This window comes from Arctopsyche grandis, chromosome 6 (assembly GCF_051622035.1).
Source record: "Arctopsyche grandis isolate Sample6627 chromosome 6, ASM5162203v2, whole genome shotgun sequence".
In the NCBI taxonomy this organism is placed as follows: domain Eukaryota; kingdom Metazoa; phylum Arthropoda; class Insecta; order Trichoptera; family Hydropsychidae; genus Arctopsyche; species Arctopsyche grandis.
In genome coordinates, this window is record NC_135360.1 from 18,908,661 (window position 1) to 18,933,158 (window position 24,498).

Sequence of the window (24,498 nt, forward strand, 5' to 3'; positions counted from 1 at the left end):
AGAATTGAAAGAAAATATATAAGTGAATGAAGTGTATAAATAACAATTCGTAACTATTTAAAAAAATAAACAGATATGGAGCCTTCAAAAAAAAAATGACACAAGGAGGGATTGTCATCAAAGAAAGTTCTCCTTCTTGAGTGATTTTAATACCGTACCCAATGGCACTTATTTGTTGACCATTATTTTATGATTCCGTGAAAAATTAATATACTATCACACGACAAAAAAATGATCAAAACAAAAGAATATCTATGTATATGCTCTGTATTAAAATAAATAATGGCTTTTATGAAAAACCTAGTAATTATATTAATTATACATCAAAAGATTTATCATAAAACACCAATCCTCACAAAGGCGTCTCTCGTTTCCACTGAAACGCATTTGTTTTCACAGCTGGGTTATTTGAGCTTGCTGACGCAGCTAATGCTACTCCAGTACGTCTAAGATTTGCTGCGGCAGAATCTAAAAATATATGCGTCAATGTTAATTTCATTCTATCACTTAATGAAGTTAGCCATTCATAGTTAGAAATCCATATGTATAATATGTATGCATAATACAAACCTAGACCATTTTTCATATTAGCAACAAGTCGCATGGCAGGGTTTGTAACTATTCCATTCCTTTTTGTTTTTCCAGCACTGTGAAATAAAAATATATTTGATTAGTTACAAAGTAAATATATTTGTATACATATAAAATTGAAATATGTACATACATACCATAAATATTAAAAAAATCTATATAATTCAAACATAAAAAATAATTGAAAGTATTATACATACATAGATGTATTCAACTAAATATATGGAATACTTATACCACCACCTTAAGTTATGCAAAGTGTAAAACATTCATACATTTCTAATAATAGTTAAAATAAGTAAATAAATATGTAGTACATATGCATATTATGTATTTATAATAATTATTGTTTTAAGCTGTTATTCATTTATCCAGAATAAAGTTTCCCATATATGTGAAAAGTTAATCGCCAATTTATTTCAGCATATTACTGGCTCCTTATATAAAACACTTAACTTTAAAAAATTCAAAAAAAGGAATCATACGATAACAACTGGACATTAGCGAGGTTAGGGATGAAACAATGTCAGATGAAACGGAAGCAATGCTTTATAAAGGTAACTACTCACACAATGGGGGATGTGGTTTTTTTCCTTCTAGCAATCTTGCCAATTGAGCCGACGAGTTTACGGCACGAAAGGCGAGCGGCACCGGCTGTGTTGCCAAGAGCTACAATGCCCGTCCGCTGCCTTTAACCGATGACCATCAGCAATGCGGGAAATTTAGGGACGTGAGGAAGAACACACGTGAGAGAAAAGAAAAACATGATGTGAGAAAGAAATTAGCTTCAACAATAGATGGAACAAAAATCAAATTTTTCCAAACATAAAATGACACATAAATCGACAAGCTTTACTACAAAAGCAGCACACAAAATATTAAAACGAATTCAGATTTCGAATAAAATAAAATAATCATTAGCAACATATTTATGTGTGTATATGCGTAGCAAGTCATCAAATAATATTGAATTAGGAATTTCCATATGAAGAGTAAATAAAATCAAAACAAGCAAGCAAGAGTCTAAATACATCAACTAAATATTATACTAAAAATGCACTGGGTATAAAGGAAAATGTAGGTACGATTGCAACAAAAACAAATAAATAATTCAATAAGACAAATTGCATTAAATTTTAGTTCTACAAAATATAATTAATATTTCAAGATATTATAATTTAAATATGCAGTAGCCATTTTGGTTTTCTTTAGGTTCAAAAATCAAAATGGTTAATTATTTAATGTTTATTTGTTTTGCATAATTAAACACAATTAAATGAATTAATATGGTAATAATGAACAAATAAATCATATAAAACTTTTAATGTGCCGATTTTGCACGTAAAACACTCATCAATAAATAAATGATATTATTTAATCAAAATTAATATTGAATTACCATACTGTGCGAAATATATTTTATTTTTATTTTAAGCATGAATAATACTAATATTGCAATTGTAAAATATTATCATTTTTATTACACAAACGTAAATTTATAAGGAGCCAGTGATTAGAATTTTGTCAATGCAGTTTCCCACCGTTTATGTTTTAAAATAAAAGTGATCTCTCCTACCTATCTCTATGATCGATGGCCGTCGGAGGCGAATGTTTATTCTCACGTCCGAGAATTATTCGCATGTGGGTATCTCTATGAAAATGACGATCTGTAAACAACAATTGAATCGTGTAAGAGAAGAATTCAATATGTGTAATATAGTCGACTTAAAAATAATAGCAATGTTGTACCAAATCCAGTGGGATTTATCGGTAGCTGAGGTTGTGTTGGACTGCAAACATCGCTCAACGGACTGTGCGGAGGGGTAGCATACAGAGGAGAGACGACACCGGGTGCATGTCCAGATTCATTTCTTCCTCCCCGTCGACCACATCTTACAACTTGTTGAGCAAAAGAAAGAGCGAGATTTCCACGATTCTAAAAAAAAATACACATATTGACTATGTCTACAGATATACAAGTATATTATTCTAACTAAAATAGTGAAACACACAGCAGGAACTTCCTTTACGGGCTCTGTAGGACAAGGTAGGCGTGCATGTGGTGGAGGAGCAGGTGGAACTACTTCTTGATGAGAACTAACTGTTGATGTTGTTAGATTTGAGCTGCTCTTTGTAGAGTTGGAACTGTGGACGCTTCTTCTCTTTGAATCAGGAGAACCTAAAATAACAAAGTATTTGTAGTTTCAAATAAATAAAAAACAATAGAATTACCGAATAATGAAATTTGAATTACAATCTTTTCCTTGATTGTGACCAGCTATTGGAAGAGGAGAAAGTCGAGCATTACTCAATGATGCCGAACATGCTTTAGTTTCAGCAGTTGAACCTACAATAATATACACCCAATGAATAATGTTTTATCTAATGTTAATATTTGAATATACAAATAGCAATTTTTTACCACTTGTATTAGTGCTAATATCGGGCTGTAAAGAAGGATGTGAAGGAACAGCACCCCATTTTTCAAGTAACCTACAAACATGTAGATGCCCAGCTCTTAGAGCAACTTTAGCTGGTGTTCTCCCTAAAAGACCAAATTAAGTTACATTTGACTTTGAAAACAAATACATACATACATAACAAACACAATACATACCACAATGATCTGAATGTTTTGGATTAGCTCCGTGTTGTAATAACCAAAGTACACATTCCTCGTGACCTTCTTGAGAAGCGATGCCTGTTAACGATAAAAGTTCACCGAAATTGTAAAAATATTTCGATACGTAAATTATATACATATATCGTTGAGCATTATTAATTCAACAAACCTAAAGGTGTAGCTCCTTGATCACACTGAGCATTAGGATCAGCACCTGCTGATAACAGCAATCTCACAACAGCCCCCTGGCCTCTCCAACTGGCAGAATGTAAAGGTGTTCGTCTCTCGGCATCTCTTGCATCTATAGAAGAACCACCTTAAAAGAAAAATTATATTACATACACGCGACTGCCAAAGAGTATGTTTCTGAATAATAATTATATTGTGGTGTAAAAACTCACCTATAGTTAGAAGCAAATTGACCATATCGAAGTGACCTTGCCATGCCGAAACATGTAATGGCGTTCTCCCCTATAAAATAAAATAATTGATTTATGTATTGTGTAAGTACATACATGTGTCTATTTAAAATTTTTAATAAATAAAATATATTTAACCGTACCTCACTATCTCGTGTTTCCACATCAGCACCTGCTTTTTGCATCAAATATCGCGCCATAGACACCCTGTTGTCTAATGCAAGAATATATAAAGTGCTACGTTGATCTGCATCAATGGCATTTACATCCGCACCACGTTCGATTAAAGTTCGCACAGCTTCATAGTGCCCTTCTAGAGCAGCAACTCTGAAAATTGATATATAATTTTCGTAACGCACAAATAATAACTAGATAATAATAATAAACGGAAATTTTGGAAACTGACCGTAGAGCTGTTTTTCCATCATGAGCGTGTTGGTCAACCGGGGCCACCCATTCTTCAATAAGAAGTTCCAATAATCTAAAAATTTATGAATAGTTATAATCTAACCAAAATATACTAATTATACAAGGATGCAGTATATACCGGCAGTGTCCTTCTTGAGCAGCCAGCATTAATGGTCCTTTACCGTCGTTATCTTTTTCATCTACTTTAGCACCAGCTTCTAATAATACTTCACATACATCCAAATGCCCTGAAATAGAAGAAAAATATTTAAAAATTCAAAATAAATAGGTTTTGATAAAATAAGTTCAATTTTCAAACCTTCAAAAGCTGCATAATGTAATGGTGTCCAACCAGCGTTGTCTCTATGATGTTCATCCAATCCTCGATCTACTAATTGCCTTACGACTTCAACATTGCCTGAAATCAAAAGTGAACATAAAATCATTTTATCATATTTTTTTTATTAAAATATAAATTCATATTGTTTATATGAAATATACCTTGAGCTGCAGCTACACTCAATACAGTGCGTCCATCTTGATCTATGGTATCTACACAACAACCCCAAAAGAGCAAAGCACGAACTGCTGAAGCATGACCAGCTGCTGCAGCAGCCCACAAAGGAGTTCTACCGGCCTTGTCAGCCACCTCTGGATCTGCATCTGCTTCTAATAAAAGCTCCATAACTTCCCTAAAAACAAAAATTAAATCAATAACCAAGCTTACATAGCGGCAAGTTACAGTGAACGTGTTGAAGAAATAAAATTTCAATAATATACTCACTTATGACCTTCAAAAGCTGCTACCAAGAGTGGAGTCATGCCGTCTTTATCAGGTCGTGCGGGAGCAGCTCCGCGCTCCAACAATAACTGAGCACAGCCTCCACGACCAGCTTCGCCACCGGCTGAACACAATGCTGCAACCGCGAGAGCCGTTCGTCCTGCAATAAAACATTATATTGCAGTCTAATTCAAAAAAAAAAAATTATTCAAAATACATATAATAATTTCTTCACCATCTGAATCTGCATGATCTATATCTGCCTCGTGATCTAAAAGATGATTGACAATTTCAGTGTGTCCCATGTAAGCAGCGGCAATCAATGCTGTACGTCCCTCTAAATCAGTTTTGTTCACATCTGCACCATGGGCTAATAATAATTTTACAATTTCTTCGTGACCTGACCAAGCTGCAGCTCTGTAAGTATCGACTAAGATAAGTAGATCCGATATAAAAAAATAAAGATTAAATTGTATGTATTTTATTTTACATACCTTAAAGCAGTTCTATGATCGCTATCTACACAGTCAACTTCACAGCCATGATGTAATAAAAGTTCTACAACCTATTGAATAATTTTTTTAATTAAAAATAGCGAAAAATACAAGTAAATGTATAAATTAATACATAAATTTATGTAGTGTACTTCTGTATGGCCTCCCCAAGCAGCAGCCCTAAGAGGAGTCCAACCTTCAGAGTCTGCACGATCAGCTCTTGCTCCTTTAGACAGTAATAAAGCAACAGCAGCTCTTCGTCCACCACGTGCAGCTAACTGTAAAGCTGTTTGACCAGCACGATCTGTCACTTCTAAAAATTCCAAAGAACCACCAACAGCCTCGTACGCCTAGATGTAAAATGTGTTTTAATGAAAATAAACATAAAAATATTTAATTAATAATAAATTCAAACACACTTCTAGAGCAGCTTTTAGTGCTTGAATCTCGCCATTTTGACTAAGTAAATGGATAGGAGCACGCCCAGTTAAAGGATCAACATCGAATAATAAAAGAGCTTCTTCTTGGAAACAAGCTGCCTCCTCTGCGGCTTCATCGGCTTCTAGCATAAGTAGATGTTCTAAAGAAATCTAAAATAAAAACAGATGTTAAAATATATTTAAACATACAAAAATTTGTAATATGTAGCAATTTTTGTGTTAAATTTACTTGACTAGCTCTAATATCACAGGTTGAAATTTCTCCGTCTACTTCTGGCTCAACGTCTTCACCGTTGAGAGGTTGATCTTCAATCATAGAGGTAGAATTGTCAGGCCATATTTCAACTTGAGCACCCATTTCCAAAAGCGCTCGTAGAACTTTAGTATCCCTCGGCAAAGTTGGACAGTAAAAGTTTGTTAAAAAGTCGGGAATGTCTTGGTTGTTCACACCAGACAAAGACGTTACACCTATCATAAAATAAAATGTACATTGAATTATGACGAATGATTTATAATATAAATCAGATCAGATCTGTAGATTTACAAATTAATAGTACCCAAAGAATAATTAGAACTATGTTTTGGCAAATTGTCTCCATACAAAGAAATGGAAGGAGACTTGTTAAACAGTTTTTCTGGTAGTCCAGATTCTATAGCTTCTTGATTATTCGCACTTAAAGCCAGCCCTCCCAATTCCTTCCCAATATTATCGACCTGTCGTTTGAGTGATGTTTCTATTCGACATCCGGAATCGAGGATCCATAACAAAATGAGAGTGTGAAAATCTAAAGAATTTGGATCAACGATTTCTGATTTGAAATTGGAATACGTCGACGAAGATGGCAAAGATTTCTCTGTACTCTGTTCATGACTTGGTTCAATGGAGGGCTTTGAGTCTCTACAAAACAAATGATATAAAATTTAGCAAAAATAATTACAAAGTAAATGAATATAGAGTAAAAATATTTACCGCAATGCATTATGATGCTGCTCTAAACGTGTCATGTGTAATACTAGGCAATGAATTTCAACTGGTGCCAAACGACGGGCACGCAATGTATAATACATAGCAAGTGCAGCATGCCCAGAAACAGCATTGCATAAAAATCTCCTCGTACAATGTTTAACATCCAACAACCACTCCGAAAATGAATGATGAAAAATTGACAAAACACCAGAAGTTGTGTCCAATGTTAGGATTCTATTATTATAATACAATTAAATGTTCAATATTTGCTAAAATCATTATTAATTTAAAATTAAGATTATCTAGAATACCGTTTCAGCAAATGCAGCCTCTTATTAAAATCTTCTCTAGTAATTGTGTAGTTCGTTGTCAATAGACATCTATAAAGCATTTCTACATCAACTCCACATTTAGCAGCAAGCAGAATATTTAATAATGGTTGAACCTGCGATCAACAACAAAGTGTTTAGAACCAATGAATGCATTATCATCTAAATCCAATGTGAAAAAAATTAATATACCTTTGCAAATTTTCTTCCGTGAAACAGGCGTTGACATAGCCATAAATACAAGCCATTAAGAGTCCCAGGTATTTCCCTTATTTCTCGTAATGCAACTGAACCATCAGCCAATCCATCCAAAACTCTTTCCAAATATAAGAAACATCCATTAGATTTAATTCTAAGATGATCTAATGCTTGAGCAGCATCGCGAGATACATGCTGTCTCAATCGAGGTTCGCTGTCCAGCCTCGCCAATATGTATCTCTGGACATCAAGAGTGACATGATTTTTTCTCAGATCATCCAACGAAATTTTACGAAAACCTTATAAAAAAAAGAAAAATAATAATCATAAAATATAAATAAAAATCATATCTGCAACAGACACATCTGGAAAAAATAGTACCTGTAAACATTTTCGTGAGATATTTGGATTGTTTGCGTGCCGTGCATACGAGCAACAACCACTGAGGAAAAAGATGATGGTGATTAGCTAATAGCTCCGCGATCGTTTTAGAACTGTTGGCATTTCTAGCGCTGTTTCCAGAATCGGAACCACTTTTCTCCCTTTCTCTCGTCAACGTAGAATTTATTCCCGAATTAATTAATGGCGTTTCATCGATTGAATCAACCAACAAAAACAAACACTGTTTTGGTGGATCAATTTCTAACAATGGAAATAAAAGTGCTTTCTTGAAACAATCGTCTGGATTCTTTTCAAGGTTATGTGGAAGAAGTGATTGTTGAATTTCTGGTTCCGAGAGAAGCTTCTCATAATAAAAATTAGCTATTAACGTTCTAGGATTGACAGGCAAACTAGGAATAGGTGGTGGTACATCTTCACTATTATTGTTAGTTATTTTAGAAGGATTTGCATCGAGATGTTTTTGCTCGGATATTTTTAGCGCATCTATACCAAACGATTTAGAATAATCAATATTTGGATCATAATCAGGACTATTCAAAACGTTATCATTTGAGATCAAATGAGCCAAAGGATATTCACCGGGTCTTCCCATTTTAGGGCTCAATTTCTTTGGGCAACTAGGTGGTTTTAAAACATTTTGATACTCCGGTAATTCATCAAGGACAGGTTTGGTATCATTCATAGATTCACTTTTTTTATTTTCATCAGTAGCATTAGCTAAAATTAATTTTTTATCATTAGATGTTTTGGAACCTGGCTCTTTAGTATCACTAGTTGAATTATCACTAGCGGAACTTCGTTGACCATCTTTTAGGGATCGATTTGACAATTTTGAAGGAGAGTTCTCAGTAGAACTCAAGCCTGCTACATTTGGATATTTGAAACTAGCCACTGGTATCCTTGATATTTTGGATACATTTCCACCCGGACTCAATGGTGATTTGAAATTATTCAAATCAGACTGTTCATTTTCTTTTTGAGCCTTTTCTTTGGTTTCTGAATTTAAGTCTTTAGAAATACTGGACGATTCAGTTTTATTATCAATATTACTTTTATCACAACCTCTGCCGATTTGAGCACTTTCAATAGGATACTCAAATTTTGAACTGTTAGAATTTTTTGAGTCTGTGGAAAGACTCTTCTGTAAAATTGCAGACTTTTTATCAGAACATGGTGGTTCGGATTGTTGTCTATGCAACCTGGATGACTTTGATTCTTTGTGATTTTGTGATTGATTTCTTAAAAATAAATTCTCATGGTTTTCGTAAAGTTTGTATTCGCCTTCTTCAAGTTTTCCAAAATTAGGAAGAAATGGATTAGTATTCAAAACTCTCGGAGGCGGTTGTTTCTGCTCATCGGACAATACCTACAAAATTTAATATGATTAACACAATGTCACACAAATGATCAAATACAGATTGGATTAATGAATATTTACCTTTTCATTGAAATTGTCTTTTAATAAATCGTTATATTGATCTCTTTCGTGTATGCGTTCCATTGTTTTGTGTACACGATGCTCATCCCGTCCATCAGATAAATTAATCTCTGTATTATATAAGCATTCTACATCTTCTTCCAGAGGAGGGGCCGATGGGGCAACAGTAATAGGTTTATCTACACGTATGGAAAAATATTTGTTTTTTAATTATGTTTAATATGAACTAACCGAATTTTGATGCTAAAATGTTTACCAAAAATGGTATCTAAATGTGATGTGGAATTACCATTACTTTGATTTAACACATCAGAATCACGTGAAGTTGTAGTTTTCATTAAAGACTGACGATGTTGAGTGGAATGATTAAGTATTTGCATTACAAGAGTACGAATAAATTCACCCATAGTAAGGCTATTTTCATTTTGACCCTAAAAAAACATTAAAATAAATAAATAAATCGAATAAAATTAATTTCAACTTGAATAAGAAAAAATATAATATACCTGCAAAAAATGCCTAGCAAGCATTCTTCTTTGCAAAGCTCTTTGTTGTCTAGCAGCTGGTCCCTGGCCTGGTTGTGAAAGTTCACGACATAATGCTGTTTTACCACTGCCAGCATCGCCTTAAAATTATTTTGAAAGAGTTAAATTAAATTCTTGATATTTGTAAATATTTTTCCAAATAAAATTGCAAAATAAAATACCCAAGACGAGAGCACCGCAAGTCTTGCTAACTGGTCTTTGCTCCAGACAGTGTGCAATTTTTTGAAAGGCCCACTCTCTGCAGTAAAACTTTCTTTTGTCACATACAGTCGAAGATGAATTACCGCCTCCAGTAACTTTATGAGACGAGTTAGATTTCCTTACAGAATGAATCCTATTCCCGCCGTCTGGCACTAAAACTTCAGTTTGTAAATTGTATCCTCTGACACCACCATCATTTTCATATATGACATCTCTTCCTACTGCAGAATCTTTAGTTCCATCCCGGTTAGATCTTAACAGGTAATGATCTTTACTAGAACTCCTGAGAACGTCTTTAGAAGGCAATTCTCTTTGATCTCGATTATTATCACGACAAGGAATAAATAAATCCTTTGTCGTATCTTTACTTAGAGATGTCTCTCGAATTGATTCTCTGTAAGGCGTTGAAAATTGACCTGTGTTTTCCCTGTAAATTACTTCTCTGGAGCCTTCTCTAATGGGTAATACTGGATCACGAGAATTATCTCGTGACTGACTATGGTAATCTGTTGGAGTCCTATCAATTTGTCCTTGAAATCTAGATGCAGATTCGTTTAGCGACAAAGATCTAAAATGAAATTTCAATGAATTAGCATACATTACATACATATGTGCATATATCAAATCAGTTGAAATTGTGTCTCACCTAAGATTAATCCTATGTTCAGCTTGCCTCACGTGTAGTCCTCCTTGTCTATCTCTTCTGTTCCCACTCATCCGGGATCCACCTTCTAACCGTCCAGATCCAATTTCTCGTGCACTCCTTCTCGCCGACTCTCTCGCGAATTTATCCACACGCGAGTAAGCTTCAGGATTTTGTGTGACATTGAACTGTCCGAAATTGCCCCCATGATTGTGATTCAGGGGATCAAACCCAGGATCAAATACGCCGGGTTGTGGGGTTCTGGGGTCGTATCGGAGACTCGAAAACACGCGCGATGTTTGAGCAGCGTTTTGAATACTAGGAGACGTCTGCTTAAGTCCTCTTTGCTGCTGACTTTTGGGTAGCACCTGACTGTATATAGGTACCGGGTTCGACATTTTGCAATGGCGATTTCTACTTTATAGACATACTAACAGGAACATTTGATTGAAGTAATTTTTCAATATTAGTCGAATTTAGGTCATAGTTTGAACTATAGCTCAAACTTAATTAGGCCAATATTTTTAGTTGCAAAATAAATACTAATATCTACATCTTAGGTAAATATCATAATTCGTTACCTTATTATTAATGCATATAAAAAAGTGAGATTAATATATATATCTATAATTAGGCCTTTAAATTACGAGGAGTCTATTTACTTAGTATCATTCAATATACACAATATATCACGAATACAAAATTAAATCCAATTTTAAATATGTATGATGAAATACAGACATTTCCATCAATTTAACTGGAATGAAATGTAATGTTATTGTTAAACACCGATCACATATATCACAATCTTAGTGAATAACTTGATGTTGAATAGTTAATATGAGTTTTCCACTGTACTCGATTTGTCCTACATATTTCTCGAATCTTTAGATGTGGTAGTCCATGAGTATCATGCTTTCTTCGATTGCGGTTGATGTTTTATGTCCGGCACACCACCGATGAAAATTTCATGTCCACAACTAAAATACAAAACAAGTTTTACTTATTAATATGTTCCAATATTTCAAAATCTTCAAATTGTTTTAGATATTCGCAATAACTCTAATTTCAAACTGTCGAACAAACGATTTGATTTTATGACAGCTAATAACAATTATTACAAACAAATAAAACAAACGCGAAATAATGACATTGACACGCGAAGCAAAATTTAGGATAAGCGTACCCATGCTGGTAAACAATGCGAGGCACTTTATGATAAGTGGATAAAAAAAAATCACAAGTTCATTCACCACTATTATTATGATTTTTTTCTATTTGTAGAATTATTTCAACAAAAGTCTTTGTACGTTTGAAGTAAAATCCACAATACAGATTTAATTAAATTGATAAATGGGGGATAATGTAGGAGTCATATCACAAAAGACCACTAGAGTACTATGTAAAGAATAGAAGCTACATATAAATAGATAAAACGGAAACATATTAAATTTTTCTGGGTAGCTCAATCTGGTAGCCAATATCTTGATCATACATGTTATATATACAAAGCATATGAATCGTTTTGAACAAAAATAAAAATATTACAATAAATTTCAATTAAAATTATTAACTAAAACCTCAAAAACTTCATCATAAGATCTACTATATGTATTGTACGTATATTGTGGGCTGACAAATATGCTTCCCATATGCGAAAAACTTCTTTCTGTCTACTTGGACGCAGATGTTTCATTTGGACCAGTTGTTTTCTTAACCTAGTCGCTCCAACTACAACATCCTCTTCAATCAGACATACTTTCAAGCACAAACAACTTTTACAAACAATATATCTGAAGAAATGAAGAATCGACCTGGTGCAAACAAAAGAAAGTAATTTCCGAAGAATGGAACATATTATTGAGAACTTCTGTATACGACAGACCCAGGCTAATAGAAATACGTTTATTAGATCATTATTAAACTTAAACCATTAAAGTTAATTTTCGTTTTAGCGTATCGATTTATTACCTCTATTAACCTTCATTCCTATCCAGACATGTTCCCAGTATATGAACTTGTTGGAAAAGGTTCCATGATAGCTGCACGCTTGTATTAAATTGCGCTCGATCGTTGGACACTACACGATACAAAAAACTATCAACATCAAACAAACCCAAATCACGTATAGTTTATTTGTTGTGTTGTTTAAATCTTGTTAGCGTGATATTTGTAGTTTTTGCGATTATAGTCAACGCGCAACGGTCTCGTCAGTTAGAAAACTAAACTAGCAGGGAGTAGGAAACTTTTAGCGAAAAATTTATGTATATATGATGTTTCAGTTGAAGTGTTTTCAGTTGTAATATATTCCAACTGGCGTTTAAGGTCATCCCTATTCGAATACAAATCAACTAGTAAATTATAACTCTACAAGCGCAAGTAAACTTTCAAACGATGTACGCCAGTTGTAATATAATATCTTTGAAAATTGAGTTTTGACAGTTCTGATGTTTTAACAAATGCTTTAGAATTGAATTGCCTGTTGATGTTTGCTAGGTACATATTACGAATTATGGTAATGAGTATCGTATTACGATAACTCTTAAAAAATGTTCAAAATAAAAAAAATTGAATTTCCAACTCAATTAACTAGACCGGTGATGTGTTCACGAAAACCTACACCTATCCATCTAACCTGTTACCAACTTAGGGCGAAAACACACTGAGTGGTACGTGGTACGTGTTCTTTTAGATACCTTTAAAGATGCGAAAAAAACGCAGCATCCCTAGCCCATATATGTACATGGTACCCAGTCTCAAAAATCACCCCCTGGAGTGTTTTCGGTAATATTTTATCAATAACGGTGAAATAAATGAAGGAGAAACTTGTCGATTGCATATGGATATGCATACACGTGCGACCTTCCAAACGGGTCCACCTTACGGCACAAACTCTGAGTTGATGAAGACTCGAAAAATGAACTCGTACCAAAGCATTAAGATTAGGAGTGGGGGTAGACTACGGGACAAGTGCGCGTGTATGCATAAGATTCATTGGATCTTACTCCTAATCTTAATGCTTTGGTACGAGTTTACTTTTCGAATCTTCGTCAACTCAGAGTTTATGCCGTAAGGGCGGTTTCAGACTAGCGTATTTTTCTGCGCGTATACCGTCGTTTCGGCATACGCGCTTACACGCGCGCTACTTTTCGCGCTTAAAAAAACCGGACGCGCGTACACGGGCTTATTCCGGCGTTTTCGTTCGAACCGATAGTGGTGATTTAGTATCAACATGGATAATACGAGCTTATAAGCGCGTCTACGCTCGTACGAGTTGCGCGTATGGAAAACGACGCGCCTATACGCGCCTACATGCACTTCAAAAAACGAGATTATACGCGCGTATAAAACGCTAGTCTGAAACCGCCCCAAGGGCCACCACTTCTAAACATATGCATTCTGCACGTGCAAGTGAATTCGGTTTGGCGAACACCCACTGTTTACGGTCACAGCGCGAAGCCAATGAAACTTGACGTCCCATACCACTCGGTGTGTTTTCGCCCATATAGTTGAAGTGTATTTTCAGTTGTAATTTTTTTTGTTACCAGTTGGAATATAATTCGCAATTTGAATCAACTTACGTGGGTTAGACGGAATATATTTCAGCTAGTCTAACTAGAAAATAGCTTCATACTTCAATTATAACAGAAAATACTTCAAATAAAACGGTAATTGGTATCAGATTAGTTGGAATATATTCTAACCAGTCAAAATGTAGTACAACTAGTAGATACATAACATAACATATAGTAGATACAGAACATTTCAACTTAGAGAACCAAATTCGATTTTAGATCCATTCAGCATAGCATACGTAGCTGATCTCACTAGTACATTAGACTCGTTCTGAGATAATGTCAGCTCAGAGGCGTTTCATAAACGAGATACTCGAGAGACTACAGTCCTTTAGAATGCGTTTTATTGTACAGCCTTTCATTACCGCGTTAACTATACCAGCTAGGAAACGCGTGTGTAGACTTGAAATGCGTTCTTTAAATTTTACATTAGGCAGAGCTAAAAAACGGAGAAAAAGGGGTGTCATTAAACCGAACGCGCTATAAATAGTGTGAAAAGAAGCGATAATGGATACGTTCTTCGGTGAAATGCATATTTACGATGACAGTGACATGGTGTAAGAGATAAGACCAGTAGCAGCTTCACATTTAGCGATTGGTAAATATTGATCGGAGCTGGCGGTCGTCAAGTATGCCATTATTTGCTTAAGACTTTTATTTAGTTTAAAATTGCAATTCGTTAACGATATTCGTAATGAGTCATGTTACAAATTACACGTCATCAGATTAGTATTATATTTCGAGTTTATCGCATCCGATAATAGCTGGTTTTCAGAATGCTTGTGATTAATGAAAATTATTTGATTCACGACGAAAACATTACTGGAATACATGTAAGAGATAAACTAATTTACATTTTAGAAAAAAATCCCATATCTTTAAATTCAAGGAAAATTAAATAAAAGTCTTTGTCAAAGCATTTTATCTCAAATCCTTATACGATTCTCATGAGGATACTGTTTGCTTTTAGTTTCTTATACTTACGCAAATAATAATATTGTTAGAACGATACATATTATACATAGCATTTGGTACAAAGTGATGAGTCTTGATATAAATCCAAAGATTTTTTTGTTGGTTTCAATTATTTGGATGTTTACAAGATGTGAATGACATTTAAATGTGCTGTCTACCGTAAATTTTACAGCGTCTAACTTAATTGCTCCTAATTCTCTTATCCTTAATGCTAATTTCGATCGCATCCTGTCCAGTAAAAACAGTGATAACTATAAAGTTGAGGTAGTTCTATACAAAACTATCATCTAAAATTTAGACCGATAATCAAAATCTCCGACAAAACAGAAAGAATCCTTTGCTTAAGACACTTTTTAACATAACATACAGTAAAAATGTGTCATGGCGATACTTTTCGGCCTCATACAAGTAGAGGTCAACGTACAAAACGTACGGGCGGACTAAAAGTTAAAGTAGCACTTTAGTAACTTAATAACTGGTTGGTTTGGTGAGCAATCCTTAGATTCTTGCAAAATCGAGTCTCAATGTACATCATGTAGATGCCGCAGTTTGTTCTCTTCTCCTGTGGTACGTCGATTTGACGGCTTGTTCATCTGTCGCAAGGGGGCATCCAGCTCATCAACTAGATTTCTGTTAGCTTGGATTTGTTTAATTTAAAATATGCAGATTTGGTTTAGGGAGATCGTAAATGCGTGCTAATCAGCGACGTGCTGTGAAAATTGCTTTTGTCGCATAGCCTTAGGGTGAAAATACACTGAGTGGTATAAGACGTCACGTGTCCTTGGCTGTGACCGTAAACAGTGGGTGTTCCCCAAACCAAATTCGGGTATACTTGCACGTGCAGAATGCATATGTAGGGAGGTCGCACGTGTATGCATATCCACATGCAACCGACAAGTATCTCCTACAGTTCTTCAAATATGGGATTCATCTAGAGTTTCTGAAAACCCGGGTTTATAAGACTCGGCGATTCCATGACGATTTATGTGAATTTTCGTGACATATGTAAGATTTTTTTGTTCAGTGTCAAAAGTATTTCATTTTATACTTGAAATTCTAGCTATCCGGACTCGGCGGGTCTGAGTCACGAGTCCCGAATCCGGGTTTGCGGCTCATTACCCGGTGAGTCCGAGTCCGGGTCGATTCGGTTCCAGAAACCCTAGATTAACCGCTATCGATCACTGTCAAGCAAGGATAAAATAACACCAAAAAAACTCAAGGGGGTGATTTTTGGGATGGTGTACCATGAATATGGGCTAGAGGTACTGCGTTTTTTTCGCATTTTTAAAAGTATCCCTGCTCACGCACAAGTAAGCAGAGCCGACGAAAGGGGGGAGGGGCGAAGCTAATTGATAGCTCATTAAAGCTGAGCGATATTGATATTTTATATTATTCTATATAAAAATACATATATTTATTTAAAGCTAAATTTTAACAATTGTTCGATCCGCGCATTCTTTGTGTCCATGTGAAATCGTACCTGTTATATCAGGCCTGAGAAAACATTTCGAATGAAGGGCCACATTAGGAATTAAAAATGAACGTCGGGCCGTAAGTAAAATACTATTTATAGATATACATTATTTACTGTAATGAAAAAGAATTTCAACATAAAAAATATATATAAAAATAATGTTTTTTAAAAACTGACCTCTTCTATGTATATTTTGTTTGTAAAATTTAGACAATATATTAAAAAAAACCTAATTAAGAAATCACCAATTCTCTCCGTAAACTTTGATCATGAGCATTGCAAAGTGCTCAATCTGCCATAGCGAGAGGGGGGGGGGCCAAAAAAGGGAAAAAACGATCAGAAAAATGCGGACAAATGGGACAGTGTGACGATAGACGTCACCGTGAATGAAGACGCAGTATTTTCAAACGTGTCTATTACGATTATTTTTCACCATGGTAATGGTGAAAAATAATATAATAAATAATAATAATAAATAATGGTGGTAATGTTTGGTCATTTCCACTTATATTGATGACCAAACCGAGTAAAATGGTAAAGTTTGAAAATGATCGGATAAGAACCCAAACTTCGTCAGACGACAAAATCGTTTGCGAGCTAAGAGCTTAGTAAATAATAATAAAAAAATAAGTGATCCTCTAATAAACAAGAATTTGGCAAAAATTCGAATCGGGCCGCAGTTTGCCCAGGCCTGTGTTCTATCATACTTTCTATATTCGATTTAAAAAAATGAAATTTAACATATATTTTTCTAATTGTTCCGAGAGATTTTTCGCATATTAAAAATATATCTGTAAAATCAATTTTTTTTTAGTTTTTCATAGGGCCCGCAATTATATTTCCAGGGCCCGGGAATCCTCTCGGCGGCCCTGCAAGTAAGTAAGGCTATGCGACAAAAACAGAGCAATTTTCACAACACCCCACTGGTGCTAATATTGGGTCTACGGGACGAGCCAGAATGCTAAATTACAGAAAACACAAATATCGGAAGGCAAAGTTCGAAAATCGAAAGATCAAAACAAAAGGGTGCATGGTAAACGGTACATAGTCACTTAATTTGCGCGAGCAGGGTACAACAGGAACAGGCTTTTCCTCCCGTATTCTGCGTACGCACATTAATACGGGAGGAAAAGTCTGTTCCTCTTGTTCCTGTTGTATCCTGCTCGCGCAAATTAAGTGAGTATGTACCGTTTACCATGCACCCTTTTTTTTTTTGATCTTTCGATTTTCGATCTTTGCCTTCCGATATTTGCGTTTCTGTAATTTAACATTCTGGATCGTCACGGAGACCGGATAATATTATATTTGTTTTTACATATGTATAGATTTATTTGTTCCATATTTTATTTTCATCTTTTATTATCTTATTGCTTAGCCATGGTGACAGCTTGGAGCAATTCTGTAATATCACTATGGTAAAATGCAAAATGTATCATATGTATTTATGAATACTTTGGTAATTTCGTTCATTCACATTCATCGGAATACGCAAAGGACGCATTTTGCGCATTGCGAAATCGTTCGACACATTCTTCAAAATTCAATTCAGATTTCTATACGATTATTTGTAATCACACTACATTGCTCGAAGCGGAAAGTGAGACCAATGTTTTAAAAGTGAATCAAGGCCTAGCAGAGAAAAATCCATATGCATAAACATAGAGATAGCGACTTCCGGACAGTGTCGGAGCATTCGTCGCCAAAACGATAAATATTTTAATTTTTGATTTCCTAGGCTGTTTATTTCTTCAAAACAGCACAATGTGCACACTTTGCACCTTCGAATACTAAATCGAGAAGACAGATATCGGATTTATCTACATTTCAATCGTTAACAATGGCCTCGATCAATCGGATGAATTTACACTTTCAGGTTATTACTTTTCAATTTTGCACGAATCCACAAACAAAGATGGCCCAATCGAATCATTTCATAACAAAAATTGCGCTGAAATCTTCCCCGATGCATTTCATATTGCACGCTGACCCCGATGTTACAAACTTCGACCATGAAATCAATTATCGCCAAACAACAATCCCTATAAGGCTCGTCAACGCTATATTGTGCACATGCATATAAATATGTATGTAATATATACATGTGTGAAACTGTAAAATGCCAAAGTTTACTGAGAAAATATAGAATATGTACTAAACTTCATGTTGCATAAACAAGTGAGAGGTGGCAATATGGACTGAACTACGCTAACTGCGAAGTCTACGAAAAATATACAGGAAAGACGGCTGAAAAAACAATTCAGATAACATAGCAAGCAGTATATTACCGAGTGAAATCAACTTTGAAAGTAAACTGCGAGATGTAAGTGATGGATGTGAGAACGATGGAAAACTAAAACTTTTCCAACACGTTTTAGATTGAAGCAGTAGAGGTAATTGGTGTATGAACGTTACCTCTGAATATCTTTTTAGTTCATTTTTAATTTATTATTTAAAATTTATAAATTTTGATAATAAGTAAGCAAAAGTTGCATTAAAACACTGCACAAAAATGATTTGCAGAGTGCAGGTACCAAAAAATTACTCGCGTGGTTAAGTTTCATTGGCAGAATTGAATATCATATATGTTACAGTCTTTTCGGTGATTATTCCGCAAAAAACGATCTCGCGCACGTCTCTAAAATCGCGATCACGAAACATCTGGCACCCAAAAACTTCATCGATTCGTATTCGAATACAATTCAACTAGTAAATTATACCTCTAAAAGCGCAAATACACTTTCAACAATGTCCGCCAGTTTTAATATAACAGTCGAGTTTAGACAACTTTGATGTTTTTACGAATACTTTAGAATTCAATAATGCGTTAATATTTGCTAGATATTACGAATGAAGGTAATGAGTAACGTATTACAATAACTCTAAGAATGTGTTCAAAACAAAAAAAAAGTGACTTTCCAACTCAATTGACGTTTTCACGAAAACTTAACCTCTCCATCTTGCTTAGTACCAACTTGAAGTTAAACTGTATTTTCAGTTGTAATATATTTTGAAAAGTTGGAATGTAATTCGACATATGAATCAGGTGGGTTAGACGGAATATATTCCAACTAGTCAAAATATACTACAACTAGAAGATACACTTCAACTTTAACATACATATATATGTACGTGCATCTCATCTAATAATGAAACCAGCACACTTAAATTAAATAATAATAGCATGAAAATTCGAATATTTCATTCATGTTGTGACGTCTAGACAAGTTGAGACAGTCCAGACGTGCTGAGACCTGCCCAAATGGCGAGAAAAGTTTCGCGTGTGTCGATACAATAGACATGCCAGATCGAACTCACTAACCGCAGAGGCTGGGCTCTGCTAACTACCTTTTAACCCTTTGAATGCTGACAACGCCAATCGGCGTTCGGCTGAAAAGACCATGGGCCTGCAAAACGCCGATAGGCGTTGTATATTGAGCATGCACTAAGTAAACAAGAATATTACCTTTTAAGCCTTTAAAGGAAGCATTGAACATGGGTCGTGTAATCCGTGTCATTCATTTGTCAATGTGTATGAAGGACTCGTTTACACCGGAATTTCTGAATTTATAACCATAGCAGAATTACCCGATGGAAATCCCTGACTGCTGTGTATTTTAGATAGTGGCTTGGCATTTAGATTGCGAGCATTACCTTTTAACAAAAATGAAGAAGATGGAACTAGTTTTGGAAAAATAATAGACTTCTTTTGTTTATTTTATACAAATTATAGATTAGATTGTTGCAAGATATATTAGAAAGTCTACAAACACACCTTTACAAAACTCGAAATCCTCGGCGGTAGTTATCTAGGATTTGTTCGGATTATTCACAATTTTTATACCGGCTTTCTATTTTTTTATTTTTAAATCATTTCTAAATAATTCTATTTGAAATTTTGGCGAAATTTTCAGCGTGGCGGGCTTTCAACAAATAAGACGTCAGCACTCAGAGGGTTAAAAGGGCGTACAAACGGTAAATCCGACACTCTTGAGCGAGCAGCCTTCCAATGCGGACCTCATAAGTAGACACCGGATAGTCACAGTGCTTTTTCTAGTAATCGGGGAGGTTTAGTTCTATTTACAAAGCTAGAGTCCAAAAAAAAAAAAACGTTCGGCGAACCTTTAACAATGCAATGAACAATACACAGCACCCTCTGGGTCCGTTTTTTTCAAGACGGCACCTTGGTTATCCGGCCTTTACTCATAAGTCAGACCTGCGCAACTATACATTTTACTAAATTCTAGTGTCTACATGTGTAATGTGTATAGGTGTTTGATCGATCAATATATGTAAATAGAGTTCTAAATTTCATTACAACCTGTAACAAACTTGTGTATGTTATGTGCAGGGGCGTCATTTAGGGGGGCTGGGATTTGCAGCCGCCCCCCTTAGATTTGAACGGGACTATCCTCGTTGTTTAATGTATTATTATGAATTTGAATTAAAATACTAAACCAACAAAAATAGAATATTGAAATTCTTTAGAACATATATTTAGGTATAAACACGTTGATTTTTCCCAAAAGAAAATGTTAACTCCCAAATATATTTTTTTGGTTTGTTGTTTGACTTGTTTTGAAAGACATTTGTAAAATTCGTTTATCCTTTAAAATTATTTTAATATTAATTTTATTGATAAAAATAAATAGTTAAAATTCATATACACTCATTTTTTTTAATATATTAGACCCCCCCCCCTAGAAAGTAATTCCTCACTGGTCAAAAATTTTGCCCCCCCCCCCCTGGGAAAATCTGAAATGACGCCCCTGGTTATGTGGAAAAATAATGTATCTGACAAATCGGGCAGAGATGGATAATGCATACATAAATATGTATATTCAGACTATGTACTGTTAAACGAAAATTTTGGGAGCTCTTTAATATTTGCATTGGAATATATGAGTATCTTCCCCAATACCAAGTTCATGGATAATAAAATAGCCCGCGTCAGATGTTTTTCTCAACTCGAGCGAAGCGGAAAACAAATGTTCAATTACTTGTAAAAACACCAGAAAAAATCAGATAGTAATAAACCATTACGAAATGTGTCTAGTGTTACGAAACCGAATAATGCGGTACATATTGATGAATCGTGCCTAATAATAAATGCGTGTACGTATTTTAGTTCTATTCAAATTTAGCAAACATCATTTCATTAATATGTACATAACATTCGACTATCTAATGGATATTTAGCGACAATTTTAGTAACGCACGTACAACGATGTGTCCAGATTAGTAATTTTTAACCCAGGCGAATTTCCTACGCGGGTTTCCGGTCGAAAGCAGCAAAAAAATGTACTTTACAGATCATAATTACATGTATTTGGGTATACGATGGTAGAATGTACGAGTTTGGGTTTACATAAATTCGTTTTTACAACAAATTATTTAGCGAAAGGTTCTTGAGATTCTCAACATGAAAACGCTTCACCTGATTAGCTTAATAAAGTTCGAGTATGTAAATAAGTTTCAGCTCGTTGCGAAAATTGTAAAAAGCCTTTCTATCAAATTACGTCCAATTAGACGACGAAAAATGAAAACGTGGAACGTTTTCAGATTTTAAATTCAATAAATAAAATTGGCAAACGAGAGCGACGTGACTGCCATTTCACAGACGTCTGTCTGTCTGTATAATGTCAAATATCGTCCCTAAAAAAGTAAAATAAATAGTTTTATACGAATCCTGCAAAATTTTGGGTAGATGTGCAATTGATCGATATGTCTGGGAATCTGCACGTACTAAAAATATCTAGACACATCTACACCTCTCTGTCGGCAAAGTGCTTATAAATTTATGATTGAGTTCAATGAAGTCGAAAAATCGCATTAAGATTTTCTTGAATGTTTTTAGTATTCTTAACTAACTCTAGATAAAAATAAATCTGTATTGATTTTATCTATAATATTTCAACAATAAAGACGAAAAATTAGTATCGCCACGTGTCCAACCAACTTAACAAATCAACCCCTCGCGCAAAATCAAAAAATCACTAGAAAAACACCCATTCAAAGAAAATGAAGAAATTTTTGTATATAGGTTTTGGAGCTCTTTTTTTCCTATTATACTGTACATTAACATTAGAATTATATAATACTTTAATTACTAACAAAAATAAAATAATTTTGTAAAATAGAAAATAATCAGTAGATCAGTAGCTATTAATAAAAAGATATAAAATGCATTGTGAACATAATTTAATAATAATTAAAAGCATTTAAAAAATAACAAGAAATTTACTAAAAGATCTGTCATCACTAAAGAAGTCGGGTTGAACGTGTTTGGATGAAGCTCTTCATAATTTTGAAATAAATTTTCTATACAAAACGTGGTTGGAGATATAAAGAGCAAATTCCAGGAGAAGTGATTCATTTAAGGGCTTATATTGTTCGTGCGACCTTAGTCTGCCTATATGACCCGGGGGATATTGCCTCATAGGTACAGGTTGAGAAAGGTCAAAAAAAAAATTGTTTTATTTAATGATAATTTTATCGAGAAACATTTTCTTTTCGATCTGCGTACTACATCTCTCGAATAATCGGCAAAAATGAGCTTCCTCCTGCCCTTCCCTTTTAATAATTCACACAAGAGAATTTTTATCCAAACCACATGGAATTTTAAAATTAATTTGTACAAATCCGCTGACGTTCGACATTACACAAAAATTCTGTCTGCTTTTTTCAACGAAATATAATATTTGCGTAAACAATTGTTTATGTCGTATACATCTGGTGCATATAGAACGATAACAAAAAAAATATGGACGTCGTCCTGCCAGTGAAACAAAAACAATATGTATTGTAATTCGAGAAATTTGGGCAATGAAACGACGAATCGTTACATTTTGAATGAACAATCAACGGAGGTAAAAATTAATGGATACATATTTTTTTACTTCTATACATTACATTGGAAAAACAATCGAATTAAAATTTGAAAATTTTCAACCAATCACTGTCGAACTAGAAGCGAATCTACCAATAACCGATTTAATCAAAAAATTAAAATAAAAGAATTGATTTTTTTTTGTTTTGTGAATAAATAATGATGCTTTCAGACGTCGCGATCTCGCGAGTGGGTCGAGACGTGCGGTTCGGAGCGTCGATCGATTTTTCATCGTCGCAGCATCTTTTCGGGTCCACGTGGATCCCACGTCCAATCCAGAGACCACGAAACGAGACACTCATTTCGTAATAAGTACACACACATGTAGATCGATTTCGACGACGGATGCGATGGTAATTGAAGGGGCGCGCGTCGGCCGGATAAATAGGAACGAACCGATCAATCGTGAAAAACTCGACCAGGATATGGAAGGCTCGAACTCGAGCCGATAATAAAAATACGTGGGGTCGAAGAGACGAACGCGAAAGCACACGTGCATATGCTTTCGACCCCACGTAAATGTAAACGATAAACGATATACGATCGACGATCAACGATCAACGATCAACGAGAAAACAACGGCGTGAGTCATACTCATGCAACGAGATGCAGTTGCAGACCGAGCAGTGAGCAGTGAGCAGTGAGCAGTGAGCAGTTCGCACTCCTCGTATGGATAGCGTTGGCGAACCGCGATTCGTGCTGCACGTGCCGTTCTCGATTCGCAGTTGCAGACCAGCTGGTGGGGTGGGGGTGGAGACGGGGGTGCAGGTGCGAGTGCTCTGCCACACTCGATCACTACTTCTAGAGGTGTCAGTATCGAGGGTTGTTTACCTCGAGTGGGTGGTGTGGTGACCCTCGGGATGAGGATGAGCCCCCGCCGCCTGACACGAACACGGGCTGCGCCCCCGCAACGAATCTCCGACTCTCCGACTCTCCGACCGGCGTCGTCGAACGCCCCGCCCCGACTCCCCGGCCGTCGATACAACACCACACGGACACAAACACAGACACGAGCGCGCACACAAATGCCATACCCACACATGCGCGTGATGCTCACCAATACACGAGTGCTCTCCGCATCTCGATCTCTTCAAGACGTAAAAACGTAA

At 35.3% G+C, this 24,498-nt stretch overlaps 1 protein-coding gene across 1 annotated transcript; it reads right to left on the minus strand.

Moving 5' to 3' along the window:
* Nucleotides 1-211: 211 nt before the first annotated feature.
* Nucleotides 212-24,458, minus strand: LOC143913631 (uncharacterized). The gene is made up of 33 exons (XM_077433529.1): nt 24,221-24,458; nt 10,483-11,459; nt 9,797-10,404; nt 9,597-9,715; nt 9,347-9,521; nt 9,091-9,269; nt 7,632-9,018; nt 7,245-7,549; nt 7,035-7,168; nt 6,727-6,957; nt 6,314-6,654; nt 5,986-6,224; nt 5,736-5,906; nt 5,469-5,666; nt 5,317-5,387; nt 5,058-5,239; nt 4,826-4,982; nt 4,543-4,733; nt 4,361-4,459; nt 4,181-4,289; nt 4,040-4,114; nt 3,777-3,960; nt 3,616-3,685; nt 3,384-3,530; nt 3,209-3,292; nt 3,014-3,136; nt 2,846-2,938; nt 2,604-2,770; nt 2,341-2,527; nt 2,168-2,258; nt 1,161-1,280; nt 571-647; nt 212-468 (listed from the first exon to the last, which is right to left on the minus strand). The coding sequence occupies exons 2-33, from the start codon at nt 10,875-10,877 to the stop codon at nt 353-355; spliced, it is 6,825 nt and encodes a 2,274-aa protein (XP_077289655.1). The 5' UTR covers nt 10,878-11,459; nt 24,221-24,458; the 3' UTR covers nt 212-352.
* Nucleotides 24,459-24,498: the final 40 nt, after the last annotated feature.